Here is an 18,225-nt window from a genome sequence, read left to right on the forward strand (position 1 = left end):
TTCAATTTACCCTTAGGTCACAGTTTAAGCGATCATTTTACTTTTAGATTCTGGTCAATGGGATAACCTCCTTCCTCCCCGTCTGTTCGCTACCGACCGTTACCCGCGGGGGAGGCTTAATGTTTATTCCAAGCCAGACACGCTTTGTTTCATCAGGAAACAACTGAAGGGTTCCTCGGAGTATGACAGACTTCTTAATTCCTGTTTCGGGTCGCTTTTTGCCCTCCCTGTTAGCCAGTGCTCGATTTCCTGCAAGCTGATTCACGCCCTGATATGCAGGCAGCTCATAACCAAAAAAAAATACGAACTTTGGACAGTATTCGGTGGTCAGCCTTTAAGATTTTCGCTTGTTGAGTTTGGTTCAGTTACTGGTCTTCCCTGTGGTGAATTCCCTGACAATTACGATCCTCAGTCAGAGCCGGAGCCCGAGGAAGGTGTTTTGTCTTACTGGGATGAGTTACTTGGTGAAGACAAGCTCATTACTCTAAGTGATATTCGTACTAGGTTATCAACTCCCGGGCTTGTATTGGGAGATAACAGGCTAAGACTTGCTTTGCTTCTTATTGTTGACGGTGTCTTACTCGCTAAACAGCAATATCATCGCCCTTCTTTTAAGTATGTTTTGATGTTGGAGGATATTGAGTCGTTTCTTGAATTCCCCTGGGGGAGAGAGTCTTTCTTTAGGACTATTATGTTCATGCAGCCGGCCCCCAAAGTATTTGGAAAGAATACTGATCAAATTAAAGCCTTCGCTCAACAATTCAAGCAGCAAACAATTCGTCTTCAAGGCTTCCCACTAGCTTTGCAGCTTCTTGCTTACCGCAACATATCTGGCATGGCTGAAGCGTTAACTGATCCCTCTGACCACAGGGATTTTGTCTCCTGGTCATCATCCAAGATTCCTAAACAATCCACCGCTCTCACTATCATTCATTCGGTTGAACAAACAGAAACTGTAAGTAAATTTCTGTTAAACTAACAGTTTGGTGTGTAGCTATTTTGTTCATTACATACATTGCTATTAAGATTCCTATTTTTACACAGCTATGTGTCGACCCCCTCGTATATGTGTCCCTTAATCAAGAGGTGTTTGATTGGGATGATGAAGTCAAAGACAAGAGGGTTGACTACTTGCTTGATAAAGTCAGCAAAGGATATCGGTTCAGCAAGCGCGAGTGGCCCGGTGGTGATTGTTCAACTAATTTAATTGGAGTTATTAAGCAGAAGGCTAGTATTGTGAAGAAGAAACCTGTGAAGCCGCGCAGTAAAAAGAAAACCCTTTCGGTTGAAAAAAACCCTTCCTCATCGAAGAGAAGAAGATCAGCCCGTCATTCTAAACGTTTTGACCCATTGTCGCGTGATGATTTAGTTGCACGGGTGGAATGTCTAGAGTCTGAATTGGTCCAGATCAAAAGTGCTTTTGATCTGCAGGTTCAACGGTTGTCTTCTCATGCTGACAAGCTTGAGAAAAGGTTTCAATCAATGAAATCACAAAGGTTTCGCAAGAAGTCATTTCTTGCCGTGTCAGCAAGGAAGGTTTTACGCCAAACATTCCTCCCATTCTCCAAACAGCCAGCAGATACTGTCACCGCTCCTGTCGCTTCCAAATCCAATGATGAAGGGCTCAGTGGTGTTGACCCGTCAACTAATGGGACTCAAGTATGACTCTAATATTAACTTCTTTTTATGCTAACAGCATAGTCTGCCCCATAACTCACACCTTAACGACCAAAGAGTTGCTTACTCTTAGTAACAACTGGCAGGTTAAATCAGGTGGAGTGTCTGGACTTGATAATTCTATTCAACGTGAGGTATTAATTGGCAATGACGAATCTGGAAAGGTATGGATATTGTATACTTAGATGGTCTACCAGTTAGCGCATCTGGAATTGGTGACAATTGTTTTTCTATTCCCATTAACCTTCCTTTTTATGTATATTACCCAGGGCAATTCTGATAAAGAATGTAATACTGATGAGTTTGGAGATACAACTCTTGGAGACACTGACTCAGAGTCCTCTGCTGATGAGTCCTCAGACTATGATGTACATTTTTTCTTACACTTTATATATCTGCTTTGTTATGAACTGTTTATACTAAGCTTTTTTAAAAAAACAGGAAGGGGAGTCTAAGTCCCACACGGACGAGCCTTCTAAAGATGCCAGTTCTTCAGAACTGAATGTACAGTGCTTATACCTATGGCCATTATTTCAATCTGTCCACATTCATTTAGTTTTTTATTACTTATTCCAAGCCCATTTAAAGTCTTATGTTGCGTGGATAACTTCCAGGTTCAGGTCCAACCACAGCATAAAGATGATGCTCCTATGGACATTGATAACACGACCACGGTATAAAGTAGCTGTTTTTTTTTTACATATCTCAAACAGCCTTATATATTTACTAATTACTTTCCTATTAACACCAATGTCATATATTCCAGGATCTGATTGATAGACTCTTGGGTGCAAACAATGCATCTAAACCACAAACCGTCCAGGTAGACATGGACATTGATCCACCCACAGCGCTAGTGCCACCAGGGTCAAGTCCAAATGTTCACATTGATAATTCAGTGGTCAGTGGTGATGCCCTAGTTCCTGTAGACAATACTGAGGTACGTGTTAGTTGTTATTTACATGTCTTAATATCCTAAAAAGTTTATTAACTCCAAAGTATTTCTGTTCAAAATATTCATGGTCATGGTGTAGGAGCCACGGTTCATAACAACAAAGAGGTACTCCTTAATCAGTAAAGACGGATTTTTCATATTGGGAATGCACCATTTCTTCCCAAATTGTTATAATTTAGATGGGAATTTAAACTTTTTCCTTCTCTCCTTCATTTTGTTCTACATAATACTTTCGTTACTTTCAGAGGTTTTATCTGTATATTTCCAAATTTCCCAAATATTTTTATGGGGGTAATTTTTATTTTTTTTTCCCTTATTTAAAAATTGTATAGCTTATGCAAAATCTCTTAAAATAATATTAACCTAGTATCAAACTCGGACTGATCAACTTATTAACAATTACCAATCATTCAATTATCAGGACCTTATCAATTATACCTTTGGTAACCCACATGGGTTCACTGATAAAGATGTTTTTGAAACCCCTTTTGCGCAACAAGTAGCAGTCTGGAATCCATCCTCATTTTTTTCATCTATCATTAACTCCAATGTTCCCATTCAACAAGATCTCTCTGCCTCTCTTACCTCCAAGGTAATACGAGTATCCTCCCGTTCTTACTTTATAAAGACAATTTGTCTTTCAATTCTCCCCCTTTACTTTGTTTCGTCCTTTGATGCCACTCCCTCAAAAAAAACCTCCCAGGTAATAGTGGCTTCAATTAAATGGTCAATATGTTCATATTAAACTACCAGAACAAATGGTCGATCAATAATGTTCATGTTTGTTTTTTTACTTTCCAGACACAACAATGGATGCATCCATATGGTAATTTCTGATATTTTTTTGACGGTTTGTCCATCTCAGCTTACTTCGGAGTTAGACATGACGCTCCCCATATTTGACACATCCTCTAAACAGCAGAAGGATGGAACAGGAGTGCTCCCTATTTATGGGGAGGCCAAAACATCTTCATGTTTAATACTTCCAATCATTTCAGCTCAGCAGGAGGTATGCTTATCTATTATAAACTCCCCTGCATAACAATGGATGCATCCAAATGGTAACTTTTTTGACGATTTGTCCAACAGAAGAAGGACATGATGCTCACCATATGTGACACATCCTCTAAACAGCAGAAGGAAGGAACAGAAGAGCACCCTATTTTTGACACAGCCACAAAATCTTCATGTTTAATACTTCCAATCAGTTCATCTCAGCAGGAGGTATGCTTGTCTATTATAAACTCCCCTGCATAACAATGGATGCATCCAAATGGTAACTTTTTTGACGATTTGTCCAACAGCAGAAGGACATGCGGCTCCCCATATTTGACACAACCTCTAAACAGCAGAAGGAAGGAACAGAAGAGCTCCCTATTTTTGACACAGCCACAAAATCTTCATGTTTAATACTTCCAATCAGTTCATCTCAGCAGGCGGTATGCTAATACAATTTCAACTTATATGTTACCAAAATTATCCTACCTTACATGGTTTTCCTATATTTTTCCCGAATTCTGTACAGAATTTAAGGCCCGAACTAGATGTCGATGCTCATGACAACCAAGATAATTTGGATGGAGATGAAGATTCAGAAGAGGGTGATGGCCATGGGGACGCTCTCGCGTTGAGTGACTCATCCCCTGCTAGGAAGAGGGACTCCCCCATTCTCTCTTCTCAAGAATCCCAGATGGTTGGCATGCTTTTGAGTAGGATCAATCAAGAAGCCCAACCAATTATCCTGGATTTTGACCACTCTCTATTTGATGCATTTAAAACCACACTGCAAACATTCCCTGAAACGTATAGTATCACTTCATACAATTATGTCATCAATGTATATTTGTCATCTCTTATTTATTTTGCTTTCTCATCCACAGGGAGCACCTTACTGCGTGTGGATACGTCATATCTAACAAGGCCTTTCTGACTCTGGCTGAGCCACAGAAATGGGTCACTCACCTTGTATGTCTACTTCTCTGTCACTCGTGTAAATAAAACATTTGCATTTGTACACTAATTTTTTTTTTGCCTTGCAGCACATTGAGCTACTAGTCAATCTCATCTCTCGTAGATATTCCCACAACCTTGCGAAAGAGCGTTCGGCTTTTGTGCTCCCTTGGTTTGCAAATGCTTTGCAGGGTAAGTATAAGTCTTTTACGGCTGCCAAGAACAGGCACAGACTTGTTTGGCCAGATCCTATAAAACGTTTTGTTAAGACAGCTAATGGTGAATGGTTTGACGACATTGACACAATATACGTCCCTATGATCTGGGAAGATGAGCATTGGGTAGGACTAGTCATCCATCTCGGGATGTGGTTGGTTGAGATTCTGGACCCCAATTAATGAGACCCAACCTACCGGACAGCATACGGACAACGATCCGGACGAGGGCCGGGACGAGGGACGGAACATGGACCAACCCGGAACGACCCACGGGACACTACCGGCGACCAAGGTACCTCAAATCCTTCCGGGAGCTGTCACAAGGTCAAGGGGAGCTGCACGCAATCTCAGGATCAAGTGCAATGCCTTCGCGGAAGAGTTCATCCAAGTACACGACCCACGGCCATACGGCCCCATTGGACTCGACCATCCGGACGATCATGAGCTTGTCCGGACCGTCTTCACCATCACTAGGTGAAGGCATCAAAGTCACTAGTTGGACGTGGTACTCTTTTTCCCTACTTGGGTTTATCCCACGTGGTTTACCAAGAGGGTTTTAACGAGGCCAACGTACGCTAGCGCATGACCACGCATCTCCGCATGACGTGGCCATCTCTCCTTCCTTTCGTAATAAAGCCGTTAGGCTCTTCTTGTCTTATGGTTTGTATTTTGACACGTCTATCCTTGTTGACCCGCGCTTTGACTGTTTGCTTTAGGGTTTTATGAGTCTCCCTTGTAAACGCCTATATAAAGGCCCTCTAAGTCACTTGTAAGGGTTAGCTTCTTTTGAAATAAAAATCAGTCTTTTCCTTTTCTCATTTGTTGCGAAAACATTGAGAGCTCCTTAGAGTCTTTGAATCGGATTCAAAGCCTCTAAGTGTAACCGTATCACGAGCCCACCATCCCTCGTGTGTCGTTACCTCGTTCCGCCTTCACACCCCTCTTCTCCAAGTCACCACCGGTTCGAGATAGTCACCGGTTGTCGCTACCCACCCTTGCAAATCATCTCTTTGGAGTCTAGGCGATTCGAGCTACTCATCGTCAACCTCCCTCGCCGTCCCGTAACCGCCGTAACCGAAGGCCCTGTCCGTACCGATCGCCGACCGTACCATCGTCCCGAAGGCTATTTCCGTGACCGTGTGACGCATCAGTTTTTGGTACCGTACCATCGTCCCGAAGGCTATTTCCGTGACCGTGTGACGCATCAGTTTTTGGTATCAGAGCCGAACGTTCCTAAGGTTGTATCTATCCTTCTTAGTTCTCTTTGTGTTGTTTACTGTTGTTTCATTTCAAAAAAAAAAAAAAAAAAAAAGGTTTGCTTTCCTTGTGTTCATCGCCTTCCCTTCTTGTTTCTCTTAGAAAGTCTTAGTCTTTTTGTGTTTTAGTATCACTTTGGGTTAAAAGCTTGAGTTTTGCTTCGGGTTTTTGTTTCGTGGCCTTGAAAACCACTCGTTTGAAGTCGCTTTTCGTTTTAGCCGGTTTTGGTTTTTTTTTTTTTTCGTGTTCTTCGTGTTCATCGTGCTTTTCACCGTGTTTTTCATCTTTTTAGGCTGTTAGATCTTTAGTTGTTTTGTTCCTTAGTGTTATCGCTGTAGTTTGGTGGCCTTGAAACCACGTGTATCGTTTTGGGTCACACGGTTTCGTACCGTTTGTCCTCTAGCGTTTTTGTTTTGGTCTTAGGTTGCTTTTTGTTGCTTTTTGACCGTTCTCTCTCCAATCATGAGCTGTCACCTTTGTTGAAATTGATTCCATCTTATCAACATATCGCAACCTTAAAACGCACGTGTTCTTTGTTTGGGACAGGGGGAACGAACCTCGCTAGCCGTACGGACCAAACGGACCACGACAACGACCATACGTACCATCGACCACCAGCCGCCGTCTGACATTTCCCGGATACCGGAATCCGTACTATGGCCGGACAAGACCCACCTATAGCACCCGCTCCTCCACCCGACCTTGGAGTTATTCTGACCCAAATCCAAGCTCAAATGAGACGGATTGATGATCGGCTTTATCTCTTGGAGCAAGCTATACCACCACCCGTGCCCCTTGTACGACGGGTCCGAGACCAAAGACTACCACCAGTCGACGACCAAGAACAAGATCAAGGTCAAGTTGAGGGACACACGTCGGATGAAGAAGACCCCGACTATCCAAGACGAAGAAACAACCGACGGGACAACGAACGACCAATGGGTCCTAATCTCACCGGACCCTCCTGCAAGCTTACCGTCCCAACCTTTGCGGGAAAGGTTGACCCGGAGGCCTACCTACAATGGGAAGGCCGAATGGACAAGGTTTTCTCTTGTTACAACTACCCGGAGATACGAAAGGTCATTATAGCCGCTGCTCAATTCACGGACCATGCCCTTACTTGGTGGGACCGCGACGTCGACGACCGACGACGTAATCACGAGAGACCCGTGGCCACTTGGGACGCAATGAAGGCCATCATGAGACGCCGATACATTCCCCAATACTTTAGCCGTGACCTACAACGGCGATTTAGGAAGCTCACTCAAGGAATAAAAAGCGTTGAGGAATATTATGAGGACTTTGAGCACTTGAGGAACCGTTTACAACTAGAAGAGACCGAAGAGGCTTTGATGGCCCAATTCTTAGACGGATTGAATGACCGGATCACAAGGAAGGTTGAACGCCAATCTTACCAAGGGTTTGAGGAGATGTTGCACCTAGCCATCCAAGTAGAACAACAAATCAAGAAGAAAATTGCAAGCACCATCCGGACCAAGGGACAAGAACTTCCAAGTTGGTCGCCTAACGCCTCACCGTCTCATGGGAACAACCGAGTAGCCGACAAGACCAACCGGGGTACCACCGAACCCAAAGCCGCCCGTATCGACACAAGATTCAAGCCCCGAGAGACCACCAAAGACAACCGTCCCGACCCAAGACCTCAACCCTCCGACTCAAGGACCCGAGACATCATTTGCTTCAAGTGTCAAGGCCGAGGTCATTATGCCCGAGACTGCCCCAACCAACGCACCATGATCATCACCACCGCCGGAGACTATGAATCCCAAGACGAAGACGACGCCCCACAAGGCCAAGGCATTGACTCCGAGATCGAGGAAGCCATTGCCGAACCGGAAGTTGGAGAACTTCTCATGATCCGCCGTATGCTAAGCACAAGCCAAGCCATGGACGACTCCAACCAACGCGACAACATCTTCCACACCCGGTGCATGGTAAGTGGGAAGGTTTGTGGCTTGATCATAGATGGGGGCTCTTGCACCAATGTTGCGAGTTCTTATATGGTCAAGAAACTTTCTTTGGCTACCACAAGCCATCCCAAACCTTATAAGCTTAAATGGTTGAACAACAAATCCGTAATCCAAGTCTCGGAACAAGTGTTAGTTTCTTTTAGTGTTGGCCCCTACCAAGACCAGGTCTTATGCGATGTTGTCCCAATGCAAGCTAGCCACCTATTGTTGGGTCGGCCTTGGCAATTTGATAAGAAGACATCGCATTGTGGCCTTACCAATGAGTATACTTTTATCCATAATAGTAAACGGATTTGCTTAAAGCCTTTGTCACCCACCCAAGTCAATGAAATGCAATCGAAAATGTCTAGTGAACCTAGCTCTAAGTCGAATTTCTTGGTTAATTCTAGTGATGTTAGGAGATCACTATGTGACTCCTCTTGCCAAGTGTTACTAATGGTCTTTAAAGATGTTTTGACTATAGATTGTGAAGGCAAGGACATTCCGGAGGAGATTAAGGCCATCATCAAGCGTTTTCAAGATGTGTTTCCGGAAGAACTACCGCATGGCTTGCCACCTATCCGAGGGATTGAACATCAAATAGATCTTATTCCGGGAGCTCAATTGCCAAATAGACCCGCCTATAGAGTCAACCCAACCGAAGCTAAAGAACTAGAGAAGCAAGTGGGAGACCTCATGAAGCAAGGATATGTCCGAGAGAGCCTTAGCCCTTGTGCCGTACCAGTTCTCCTAGTACCTAAGAAAGAAGATCCGGAGTTTGGGGAGAGTTATAGGGATCACGGCAAAGGAATTCACTCACGGTTCTACATCCAAGACGGGTTTCTCTTTCGGGACAAAAGGCTTTGCATACCCGCCAGATCTATTAGGACCCTACTAATGCAAGAGTCACATGGAGGAGGCCTAACCGGGCATTTTGGGGTTACTAAGACTTTGGAAGTCTTAAAGGAACATTTCTATTGGCCTAAGAAGAAGTTTGGCCTCTCCAACGCCCCATCCACCTTTATGCGGTTAATGAATCACATCCTTAGACCTTTCATTAATAAGTTTGTTGTGGTCTATTTTGATGATATTTTAATCTATAGCCGTAGCCTAGAGGATCACTTGGTCCATCTAGAGATGGTGTTGGTCACACTTCGAGAAGAAAAGCTATACGCTAACTTCAAGAAGTGTGTCTTTGGTACTAATGAACTAGTTTTTCTAGGTTTTGTTGTGAGTGAGCAGGGCCTTAGAGTGGATCAAGAGAAAATTCGAGCAATAGAGGAATGGCCTACACCGACAACCGTTAGTCAAGTGAGAAGCTTTCATGGTTTAGCAAGTTTCTACCGGCGTTTTGTCAAGGACTTTAGCACTGTAGCCGCACCTCTTACTGCCATCACTAAGAAGAGTGAAGAATTCACTTGGGGATCGAGTCAAGAAGCGTCATTTCAAGAGCTAAAGAGGAGATTAACACAAGCGCCTCTCCTAGTTCTACCAAGTTTTGAGAAGACCTTTGAAGTAGAGTGTGATGCGTCCGGCATCGGGATTGGAGCGGTCCTAACCCAATGAGGCAAACCCGTGGCCTACTTTAGTGAGAAGTTACATGGCCCTGTCCTCAACTATCCGACTTATGATAAGGAGTGATGTTTTGACTATAGATTGTGAAGGCAAGGACATTCCGGAGGAGATTAAGGCCATCATCAAGCGTTTTCAAGATGTGTTTCCGGAAGAACTACCGCATGGCTTGCCACCTATCCGAGGGATTGAACATCAAATAGATCTTATTCCGGGAGCTCAATTGCCAAATAGACCCGCCTATAGAGTCAACCCAACCGAAGCTAAAGAACTAGAGAAGCAAGTGGGAGACCTCATGAAGCAAGGATATGTCCGAGAGAGCCTTAGCCCTTGTGCCGTACCAGTTCTCCTAGTACCTAAGAAAGAAGATCCGGAGTTTGGGGAGAGTTATAGGGATCACGGCAAAGGAATTCACTCACGGTTCTACATCCAAGACGGGTTTCTCTTTCGGGACAAAAGGCTTTGCATACCCGCCAGATCTATTAGGACCCTACTAATGCAAGAGTCACATGGAGGAGGCCTAACCGGGCATTTTGGGGTTACTAAGACTTTGGAAGTCTTAAAGGAACATTTCTATTGGCCTAAGAAGAAGCGGATGGTCGAGAAGTTCGTAGGCCGTTGCATCACTTGCCGTACCGCCAAGGCCACCCCACGGCCACATGGCCTCTACAAGCCCCTACCGATTCCGAATGCACCATGGGTCGAGTTATCTATGGATTTCTTGCTTGGATTGCCTATCCAATACCGCAAAGACTCCATTTTCGTCGTAGTAGACCGATTTTCCAAAATGGCTCACTTTATACCTTGCAACAAGACATCGGACGCCACGGCCTTAGCCAACTTGTTCTTTCGAGAAGTTGTGAGGCTCCATGGAATACCCCGTAGCATCGTGTCGGATTGAGACCCCAAGTTCCTTGGTCACTTTTGGAGGACTTTATGGAGAAAGATGGGAACTAAGCTACTATACTCAACCGCGTGTCATCCTCAAACGGATGATCAAACGGAGGTCGTCAACCGAACCTTAGGCGCCTTGATCCGGACCACCGTGGCAAGCAATCCGGGCACTTGGTTAGAGCTACTTCCCCTTATGGAGTTCGCATACAATCAGTCCGTTCATTCGGCAACGAAGAAGTCTCCATTTGAAGTGGCCTACGGATTCAAACCTTTAACCCCCGCGAGTTTGCTACCCTTACCACCCAATGAGATAGAATGTCAAGACGGATTAGCCAAGGCCGAACTGATCAAGAAGTTACACACCAAAGTCCGGGAAAATCTAGAAAGAAGAACCGAGCAATACGCGCGAAAAGCCAACCAACACCGCAAGGCCATGATTTTCAAGCCGGGAGATTGGGTTTGGTTACACTTAAGACCGGAGTGGTTCCCACAACGTAGAAAGGACAAGCTTAGCCCAAGAGGAGATGGCCCTTTTCAAGTCATCGAGCGGATCAACGACAACGCCTACCGCTTGGAGCTACCCGGTACGTATAACACGTCTACTTCCTTCAATGTTTCTGATTTGGTTCCTTTTGATGTAGGGAATGATGAAGGAGTTCTGAGGTCAGAACCTTCCCAAGGGGGAGGGGATAATGAGACCCAACCTACCGGACAGCATACGGACAACGATCCGGACGAGGGCCGGGACGAGGGACGGAACATGGACCAACCCGGAACGACCCACGGGACACTACCGGCGACCAAGGTACCTCAAATCCTTCCGGGAGCTGTCACAAGGTCAAGGGGAGCTGCACGCAATCTCAGGATCAAGTGCAATGCCTTCGCGGAAGAGTTCATCCAAGTACACGACCCACGGCCATACGGCCCCATTGGACTCGACCATCCGGACGATCATGAGCTTGTCCGGACCGTCTTCACCATCACTAGGTGAAGGCATCAAAGTCACTAGTTGGACGTGGTACTCTTTTTCCCTACTTGGGTTTATCCCACGTGGTTTACCAAGAGGGTTTTAACGAGGCCAACGTACGCTAGCGCATGACCACGCATCTCCGCATGACGTGGCCATCTCTCCTTCCTTTCGTAATAAAGCCGTTAGGCTCTTCTTGTCTTATGGTTTGTATTTTGACACGTCTATCCTTGTTGACCCGCGCTTTGACTGTTTGCTTTAGGGTTTTATGAGTCTCCCTTGTAAACGCCTATATAAAGGCCCTCTAAGTCACTTGTAAGGGTTAGCTTCTTTTGAAATAAAAATCAGTCTTTTCCTTTTCTCATTTGTTGCGAAAACATTGAGAGCTCCTTAGAGTCTTTGAATCGGATTCAAAGCCTCTAAGTGTAACCGTATCACGAGCCCACCATCCCTCGTGTGTCGTTACCTCGTTCCGCCTTCACACCCCTCTTCTCCAAGTCACCACCGGTTCGAGATAGTCACCGGTTGTCGCTACCCACCCTTGCAAATCATCTCTTTGGAGTCTAGGCGATTCGAGCTACTCATCGTCAACCTCCCTCGCCGTCCCGTAACCGCCGTAACCGCCGTAACCGCCGTAACCGCCGTAACCGAAGGCCCTGTCCGTACCGATCGCCGACCGTACCATCGTCCCGAAGGCTATTTCCGTGACCGTGTGACGCATCACCAATGTTGGCCTCTACTGCGACCGAAAGGTTCAACGTTTCATTGCTCCTGTGGTTGAGCAGTTACCATACATCATCCGGAAATTCTGTAAACCCCAACCTTCCCAGAATCATGGCCTTGAACCCTTTATATGGAAACGTCTAACTGGCATCTACGAGAACAAAAGGTCTGGCGATTGTGGTCCATTAGCAATTAAGCTTCTTGAGATGCATTGCCATGGAAACACGTCTGCAATTGTCCACCAGTTAGACGACCGTCTTGTTGATCTCATTAGGAAACAATATGCCATGGACGTCTATGCTGCATTTATTGCACCCTTGTATTTTAAACAGTCAGGTTGACCCAACTACTGGGTCATGATAGTCAGCCTTCTAACAATTTGTTTTTATATCTCCTATTTTGTTTAACAACTACTAGTAAGCGGGTGAAGTCTCTGTTCTTTTTTGTTGTTACTTCCGGATTGTAATTTCATAATATGATTCATCTTCATGTTTGCTGAACATTCTGCCTTTTGGCTTGTTGAACATTCTTATTTAAGTGAATGTAATGGTATTGTATTTTAGTGTAATATTTCGCAGCCACCATTTCGGCAGCAGCTTATTTTCTTTAATTTGTGTACTATTTGAAGGTTTCCATGGAGACAACATACCTCCTTATGGTTTAGCGTATTTTGAAGGTGCATGAATTGTTACCCTTTGCCATGTGGACGACTTTCGTCACAACGACAACGACGCACTTTAGGTTGTATGTTCAGATCCATGTGGCATTCAAACTATATCATGAAAATGTTAACATCCTGACGAAACTTTCAAACACACTAATGTTACCAAAATTATCCCACCTTACATGGTTTTCCTACATTTTGATTCTGCAAGAATTGTTACCCTTTGCCATGTGGACAACGACGCACTTTAGGTTGTATGTTCAGATCCATGTGGCATTCCAACTATATCATGCCGTCCCAGTTCTTTTTTTGGTGTCATCTCCGGATTGTAATTTCATAATATGATTCAATGTATGCAAAACATTCTGCCCTTTTGTTTGTTGAACATTCTACACCCATACACAAAGTTTTCCATTGTGTATGCTCTAAGGTACACAACAAAACGTCAACCATAATTTATTGAACCTAAGAAAAGAGAAAAAAGACCAAGTAGAATTTTGGGACTAACACAAATCTGAGATTTTGAATACATAGGTTAGAGCAAAGCAAGATGGGCAAACATCTGGTGCCGTATGATGGATAAGTCGACATTCTGGTATATCAATTAAGCCCCTAAAACCTCGGTAGGTATGCCGTCCCGGTGTTCCCATGTCTCGGATAGCTGCCACAACTTGTTCAGCAATATTAACAGCTTCTAAGAAGTTTGGGACCTTCTCAAAAATTGTGTTGAGAACCCTTTTTCCGTCATTTGTAGAGCCGCAACAAACTAGGAGAACTCCAAAAGCAAAACGAGAATGAATGTTAGTAACCGCAGCTTCACCAACCATATCCAGGATTTCGACGGAAGGGCCATCTTGTGCTGCTCGTCTCAACCCTTCCACGTATTTAGCGGTGTTGTTTTGGGCCAGCAAACACCTAAGCAAGAAAGGGCGGTACGCCGACCCAATATTGCATAAGGAACCTACATAGATAAACTCATCTAGGCAGACATCCCTTAACACGTCATATGAAAACACCATTTCTGCCCACACAGGGCCTGCTGCGATAAAAGGGCCTAGCTCACGGAATCCATACTGGCCAATCCGTCTTAGTATTTCAGTCACCAGTGGGATAGGTATGTAAGATGACATTTTTTACTAAAATTTCCTGAAACAGGATTTTGTTCTATACATTTATATAAAGTATGCCCTTTAGGGTTTCAAAACAGTTTTGAAGCATAATATTAGACTTTCTAAACGCTACTATCACTTAGGAATGGTCAGTACCATATGTACATCCAACATCCAAGAATGGTCATCATAACGATATATTATGTGTTTACAACTACGTCGTATTAATTATATTTAGACGTATCCACATAAATAGCGATTGGTAAAAACGGGCTGTGTACCAAGTATCCATTATGCCCTTTATGGTTTCAAAACAGTATTGATGTTCTCAAGTTTGGGTATGTTGGATCAACCATCTTCCATGTGATCGTATCCACATGTATAGCTAGTTGATGTAAGTTTGGTTGGTTTGATATTATTATGGTCAAAAACATGTGGATAAGTTTAACTCTTTTAAAATCATGTATATCTAATATTCTGCTTCAAGACTTTGACTTTTTTGCTTATATTCTGCGTCAAGAATATTTATTTTTTTCACGTATCTGGGTGAATTAGAAATGGTCAGTACCACATGTACATTACCATCGTTTCAGTCAAGTATCATTTATAGGAATAACGATATATTATTTATGTCTGGATTTGTAGATGTATCCACATGGATAGCGATTTGTTCAAACGGCCTGTGTTCCAAGTATCTATTATGCCTTTTAGGGTTTCATTAAGTTATGCTGAAACGTATATAAGCCTGACCACCCATAACTAAGATAAGCATCGTTGGGGTACAAAAAATCTCTCAAAATGAAAATCTTTCAAGAGGGGGAATCGTCCGAACAACCATCCAATCCAACTAAGAAACCGGTATCAAAATACATTTTAGATTTTATTTTTTACGAGTTGTCATTTTTTAAAAAATAACTGTGTTATTAACGTTGTTCATCTGATTTCAAGGTTATCCAAACTCATGAGATCCACATCCCCGCTGTCTTGCTTGCCAAAATAGCTAGTCTTGTTGCTGAAGAGGGCGTGAAAGATTTGAAAAACTGGATTCTTGCTGGGCGTGAAGGAGTAGAGGCTGCATTGTCAAACGAAACACTTGCTCGGGTCCGACTGGACAAATCTCCACATTTCATTTGGTGGACGATGCCGCACTCCACATACTACTGCTTTTTCCAGAAATGTCTAACTCAAAAAAACAAGTACGCCATGTTTGCGGAGATGAGTAAAGGGTTGGCATATGAATCTTTGGTGAAATCATGCTATCGGAGGGGCCACTGGGCGCTGGCATTTAAACACTGCGTTCCATCGCGTTTGGACTTTGGTGAACAAGATTCTGTGGGGTACTTGTGCCAAGCGCCGACAATGCATAGAATCATTGGTAGGCCCAGGTGCGTCCGTTGCAAACGACCAGGTCACAGCATTCGCCAATGTGGCTACCATTTCCAACCGTAAAATCTTGTAACGGTCCTTTTTATGGATTAATATCCATTCCTAGGCTTATCAGCGTTACTTTGCTTATTGCACTTCCTAATCTTTTTCATTATCGTTTCCTTTTGGCCATGTGGGTAGTTGTGTTTTTTTGAATTATCCTTTACAATGCTTATTGCAATTCGGATCTTCTGTATACCTATCGTTTCGTTTTGTTAATCCAGTAATGTCCACATGTTTTATAGAAATCGACCATCTTCACTTTTTTGCTTTGTTATTTTTAGTAATGTTGGTGTTAAAGCATTAAAGGTGTCCACATGTTTTAGACCATTATGCGAGATCCTCACATGTTTACCCACCGCCGTTAATATTTTCTTTTCGAAATCATTAAAGTTGTATACATGATTATGACCAGATATGTTAGATATTAACATCTTTATATTACACTAAGGGCTATGAACATGGAGGTTAACTTGTATAAAATATCCCCATATTTCATAGAAAACCAGAATCTTGCCATTTTTGCCATATCCATTACGAGACTCAGTCATCGGAATGTGTAAGGAAAATCAATTTATCAGACGAGGGTTGGAAAATAGATGAAACGGTAAATGGGGAAGCATGCCATCGATTGCTGGAATTAAAAAGCTGTGTGAGGTGACTAATCTGTGGGTCAGATGGCTATGTGTTAAGCCATGTGGAGAGAAATCACATTCGTTGGGAAATGTTGAGTGGTAAAAGTTTATTTGGCGTGGGAGATTTGGCAACCAGTAGCACAGAAAGCTCGGAAGAACGAAGTCTAATCAATAATTAGTTGTTGGTATACTGTAATACCAAGATAAATATCTAATTATGGGACCCGTTTGAGGTATGTGCTGGACTCCATTGTCGATAAGGCATGAACGAACTACTTTAAGTTATAAATGTAACCACAGCCAACCCAAGTGTCGTTACTTATAGTTAATCGATCTTATCCTGTAACGAGCCCATATACTTCGATGCTTCGTAAACAGTGTATGATGTGAACACCTTAAGTTTAGGAACACAATTAACTTTAAATGATAAATCCATGTGGACTGTTATAAAATCAGTCTTTCGCCACTATCATGTAACCTTTAATTCCTAGTTATTCGATCCTATCATATAAATCTTTAATTCTGTAAATAGACCTCTACTGTGTGTACTTAGGTTTATGGACACTACTGACTTAATTTGATGCATCCATATGTACTCACCACTGTGTGAAAACACAAAACGATGGTATGTTGAGTTGTGAAGTTTTATAGTAGTGAGTTATAGAATTTGTTAAAAGTTATATTGACAAGCCATGTGGAGATATAATTTTTTTATATGATAAATAAAGATTTGATGTGTCTATGAGATAAATAAAGCTAGGCTGTCTATATGTGATAAGCCATGTGTTGATAAATAATATTTTTAAAATTGAATCCACATTGGTTGGGAAATGAGGTGTGGTTAAAGGACATTTGGCGTTGGAGACTTGGAAACCTGTACCTGTCAAAGCTCGGAAGGGATAAGTCAAATCAATCATTAGTTGTTCGTTTACTGTATTACGAAGGTAAATATTTTATTATGGGACCCGTTTGAGGTAAGTGCTGGACTCCAATGTCGATAAGGCATGAACGAATTACTTCAAGTTAGAAATGTACACCTTTAATGTAACTAACACACGTGTCCCGTTAATCGATCCTATCCTTTAACCAAACCATATATATCGTTCCTTCTTAATAAATTGTATGAAGTGTCAACTTAAGTTTATGGATACTTTTGACTTCAAATGCTCAATCCATGTGGACTGTTATAAATTCACATGATGGACTGTGTCATGTAACCAACCCATATCAATTCTTAATTCCGTAAACAGTACTCTGCTGTGTGGACTTAAGTTTTTGGACACTATTGACTTAATATGATGCATCCACATGGACTGACCCACTGAGTGGAAAAAACCTAACCAGTGTAGGTGGAGTTGTGAAGCTTTATTGTTTTGAGATACATTGCTTGGCTGGAAATTTAACTAAACGTTTGGGATCATAGTCCCGAATCAAGACAAAAGCATAATATCTCTAGATAGGTAGTAATAGATGCAATCAAGGCATCGTTCGCCGTTGAACTCTTTTAGCCAGTCATGATCTTGCCAACACTCAGGGAAGTCATCGAATTCCCAGGTCATTCTGAAACTCCCACATCGCGATGGCCCAATGGAGTTGATGTGGAACATCAGCGTGTCTGACATGTCGTCGATTTCGTTGAACGAGTACTTGTTACGAAATTCGCTGTACACATCGTCGTCTAGTGTACCTGCACAGCTGTGCAACATTATCCACAAAAGTTTGGCTAGAGGTAACACATCTTTGATAGTATCTAGCATGTTTATAGCTGCAGATAGATTACAATCTGTAAAACCATGATGTATGCTTTGGGCATACAAAGCATAAGGATTTCCATGGTGTATGCACTTGGAGAAGATGTTATAGTAGACACTGGTAGGTTTCGACCATTCAACGAAATCTTCATTTTTATCCAGCCTGATAGAGCAAAGCGTTTCCGGAGAAACTACAGCTCTGTACCCCTCAGGGCCAGCAACGATCCAATTTTTAAGTTCCCCAACACCTTCTTCAGCGACATAGCTTACAATTCTCGCCAACAGAGCGGCAGGAATATGGAAACTCGGCGAAGACATTGCCTGGACATTATGTAGCTGTTTACCAAAGAGTAAGCTTATAACATTAATAAAACCATGGAAGTCGTGAATAACCTGGTTTACGAATGGCACAATGGATTGGCGGATTGGTCGAGAGGTCCGTTGTCTAGGAGGAGAGG

General features: G+C 43.1%; 1 protein-coding gene across 1 annotated transcript; it reads right to left on the bottom strand.

Annotated features, from left to right (window-relative positions):
* Positions 1-13,350: 13,350 nt before the first annotated feature.
* On the bottom strand, positions 13,351-13,977 carry LOC110230902. Its single transcript, XM_021035144.1, has 2 exons — positions 13,847-13,977; positions 13,351-13,762 (listed from the first exon to the last, which is right to left on the bottom strand). The coding sequence occupies exons 1-2, from the start codon at positions 13,975-13,977 to the stop codon at positions 13,351-13,353; spliced, it is 543 nt and encodes a 180-aa protein (XP_020890803.1).
* Between the last annotated feature and the right edge of the window lie 4,248 nt (positions 13,978-18,225).

Source organism: Arabidopsis lyrata, assembly GCF_000004255.2.
Source record: "Arabidopsis lyrata subsp. lyrata unplaced genomic scaffold ARALYscaffold_2, whole genome shotgun sequence".
Classification (NCBI taxonomy): Eukaryota; Viridiplantae; Streptophyta; class Magnoliopsida; order Brassicales; family Brassicaceae; genus Arabidopsis; species Arabidopsis lyrata.

What these genes read in the sequence shown, in the direction of transcription:
- LOC110230902 (XM_021035144.1), bottom strand. Translation starts at nt 13,977, where the DNA reads ATGTCATCTTACATACCTATCCCACTGGTGACTGAAATACTAAGACGG. An exon ending in ATGGTGTTTTCATATGACGT is followed by an intron (nt 13,763 to 13,846) that starts GTTAAGGGATGT and finishes TTTCTTGCTTAG; the next exon opens with GTGTTTGCTGGCCCAAAACA.